This window comes from Squalius cephalus (assembly GCF_949319135.1).
Source record: "Squalius cephalus genome assembly, chromosome: 21".
In the NCBI taxonomy this organism is placed as follows: domain Eukaryota; kingdom Metazoa; phylum Chordata; class Actinopteri; order Cypriniformes; family Leuciscidae; genus Squalius; species Squalius cephalus.
This window is the reverse complement of record NC_137142.1, coordinates 10,348,866-10,352,593: the sequence shown is the minus strand read 5'-3', so window position 1 is coordinate 10,352,593 and position 3,728 is coordinate 10,348,866. Positions and strand designations below refer to the sequence as shown.

The 3,728-nt window shown below is 35.9% G+C and overlaps 1 protein-coding gene across 1 annotated transcript; it reads left to right on the top strand.

The window, feature by feature from the left end:
• The first annotated feature begins 1,213 nt into the window (after positions 1-1,213).
• On the top strand, positions 1,214-3,045 carry hcar1-3 (hydroxycarboxylic acid receptor 1-3). Its single transcript, XM_079855930.1, has 2 exons — positions 1,214-1,305; positions 1,860-3,045. The coding sequence occupies exon 2, from the start codon at positions 1,893-1,895 to the stop codon at positions 2,868-2,870; it is 978 nt and encodes a 325-aa protein (XP_079712056.1). The 5' UTR covers positions 1,214-1,305; positions 1,860-1,892; the 3' UTR covers positions 2,871-3,045.
• The last annotated feature ends 683 nt before the right edge of the window (positions 3,046-3,728 follow it).

Genomic DNA, 3,728 nt, shown 5'->3' with positions numbered 1-3,728 from the left:
GCTTCAGCATTTTTGGGGAGAATGTTTTGGGAGTTTCCCCATAGTGCCACAGTTTTGGTTCCTTGCCACTGTCACCTTTTTTCGCCTTTGTCACCTTTGGCTTTTGGCTTACTTAGTTGGGGACATTTAATTTAACATTCAACTATATTATTGATCTGCCTGCAATGACACCATTATATGAGAACTGAACTGAGCTGGACGATGACGTCACAGTTTTCTCCAGAGCGGCTATATATATAAATTAACTAAATTAATAACTTTTTTACAACAAAAATTTACCATCACTGAATTTACTAAAGCTGCACTGTGACGCTATTTTCTTCTAGAAACATCATGCTAAATAATAGCTCTAGTTCATGCCAAGAAAAGCAACAAAGAAAAGCTGCCATTGTAATAAAAAAGTCAAATGACTGATTAATGGGGATCACTGTAAATTTGCGCGCACACAGAAAGAAAAGATACAAATTATAAGTGATTGGAAAGTAACCACAGTCATACCATCAAAGTGTGTAAAAGGTGTAAAGACTGTGGCTCTGTAGCAAAACATCTCTGTTTGAACATCTTGACCAGCACAACAAAGCAACTCTGGCTCAACCAATGCCATGAGTTTGGGGCGGATCTGGGGGGAGAGTTCATGCAATCTATTTGAAAACTGTAATCATTTTTCACAATGGAAACAAATGATTGCTGTTTCCTGCAAGTATAGGACAAAATAAAACATGATTTATATGGTAAAGTTTTAGTACAGCTGTTTTGTAATTCGAGTTTAACATTTCATAATTTTCTTAGCAGGTTTCAAGAAAGAAAGAAAGAAAGAAAGAAAGAAAGAGATTCAGGGTAATGTTTGGTTGTTTATTTTCACTGTTTAGGGTTCATTTTCCCTGATCCCATTAGTTGTTTCTAGATTTGTTCATATAGTTCTGTGTATTTAAGCCCTTAGTTTCCTCTGTTCAGTATTCAGTCTTGTTTTGGTTTATGTGATTACACTATGCTGTATTTATCCTTGTGATCTCCTGAGTGTTCCATTTTGGATTTATTCATTAAAGACAGATTGTTTTTATTAATGCCATCATTGTGTGTATACTGCAGCATGCAGCCACACTCTACACACAAAGAAATCAGTATCAGTTAAACTTCACTCTTCCATTTTGATGTCACTATGACAAGAGGAAGCTTGCTTAAAGACAAGCTCTGGGCGGTCATTACCCTCAAATGAGAACATTGAACTTGAACTGAGACAACCTTATTTACACTCTGTGCTTGCATCTGAGTCTGAATCAGAAAACTAATCTGTAGCGAACTCTGGTAAGTTAAAACATTATTTGCTTAGAAGTTGGACTCAAATATTTTAATTTTTTAAATGTTAAGTTAAATGTATTTACTATGTAAAAAATGGGGCTTGGAAACCTGACAGTGCCATAGAATAATGTATAAGGATAAAAGTAAATCATGCATAATGGTTTAAACGTCCGTTCTTAAATGGATAAATTGTCTGTTAAAAATCTGTCAACTTTTGTGGATGCCATGCATGATTTAAAGGCTTAAAATTGCATGATCACTTTGGTGTAAGTTGTGGGTGCTCATGCAACAGTACTTCTAACTTCTAGTTTATGAAACTGCTTCAGCATTTTTACACTAAGCAGGAAGACACACTTCCTTGTATACCACAAACATCCTCCATTGTTGCAACAAGTTTTCTACTGCTACTAGGGGAGCGTGAGAGTGTTGTAACAAGTTAGTTGTAATACCATCATTTTATCCAATTAGAAATGTGTTCCTGAGGTGACAGCAGAATGTTGTATTCTGTATAACTGTATTTCTGTTGGAGAATTGTGTTAAACTGTCAACTGTATTTACAGAAACTACACAGCAAATCTGACTGTTGAACTACCATGACACCCAACGCCACTGCACATCACTGTGGTAGGTCAACTCAGAAATTGGTGGCATCCGTCCTTCCTCCTCTACTCATCATCGAGCTGTTACTCGGCCTACCTGGGAATCTTTTGGCACTATCAGTCTTCAGCAAAAACCTTAAGTCTTTAAGGGCCAACGTCATGTTCCTCTTCAACCTTGTTTTGTCTGACTTTCTGCTTCTCGTGAGTCTGCCCTTCCGTATTGACAACTTCATACGTGGCGAAAAGTGGATATTTGGAGACGCATGGTGTCGGGCCAACCTATTTATGCTGTCAGTCAATCGTTCGGCCAGCATTGCCTTCATGACCGCCGTGGCTGTTGACCGCTACTTCAAAGTGGTCCATCCACATCACAAAATGAATCACATAAGCACAAAACAAGCAGCTGGGGTTGCCTGCCTCATCTGGGGTGTTGTGATATCTCTAAGGATCCCTTTGCTGGCCAACAATCTTCTGAGTGTGGAAAATAACGTTTCTCTTTGTAGGAGCTTCAGTAACTATGAGAAAACACCACTAGGCATCCACCTGCATTATGCAGTGTTTATTTTAGAGTTCTTTGTGCCTCTAATACTTCTGGTCTTCTGCTCTGTGCGTATTGCATGTATCCTACGGTCACGCCAGATGGACAAGGACAAGAGAGGGCAAAGGGCTATTCGAACTGTGCTAGTAATCGTTGGGGTTTTTGTCCTCTGTTTCTTCCCTAGCATTGGAACAGGATTGACAGCACTCTATTTTAAAAAGCTTGGAGATAAGTACTGTGAAGCTTATAATCTCACCAGTCAGTTGTTCTCTATGTCCATAGCCTTTACCTACCTAAACAGTGTTCTGGACCCGGTCATCTATTGCTTCTCTAGCTCTGTCTTCCGCAATTATTTGAAAAAAGCTATAAACCAGACTGGATTTATGAAGCTACAGATGAGCCGACGGGACAGTATGCCCACCGGAAGTGATTGAGAATGGATAGGGGTTTTATGAGCATCAGTGCAGTGTTACTGCTACAATTACTTTTTCATTACAGTGTTGTTTGTCAAGTTTATTTTTAATACATTTACATATATACATTCTACAGTAGTCAACATTTGAAGTGGATCAAAACCTTTCATTAAAGTTATACATGAATTTTGAACAATACCCGTTCTTGTCTTAGGACAACTTTGATTAACTTTTTTGATCCACTTCAAATGTTGACTACTGTATTATATTTTTGGACATATATATATATATATATTTTTTTTTTATTCTGATGCATATAGTACAGAATTTGTATATAATACATCATGCCATGTACATTATCTACTTTTAACCTAATTATTAAATAAAATAAAATAAATTAAAGCCGCATATTTAAAAAAAAAACAATTTAATTCTTTATTTAAAAAACAAAACAAATATATATATATAAATACATATATATAGTTATATATATATTTATTTATTTATTTTTTATATAAAGTATTAAATATGTGGAAAACATAAGATTAATCTATTATGTTATAATTATCTTCATATATAGTTATATCAATATTACATAACTGTCACGATCTGTGTGTTTAGTTTTGTTTTCATGGACTTTTAGTTTGCATTCATCAGTCACCTGTTTCTTATGTTTCCATTGTTCCTAGTTTCCCACCAATCGTTAGTTGTCATGGACACTCATTAATCATCTCAGCTGTTTGTCATTGTCTCATTACCACCATGTATTTAAGTTCCTCCTTTTCATTCAGTTGTTGTTGTCTGGTATTGTTTGTGTGTAGACACTATGTTACTTTGCCTTCTTGCATTTGGATTACCTGTGTTTGTTTTATTAAAGAA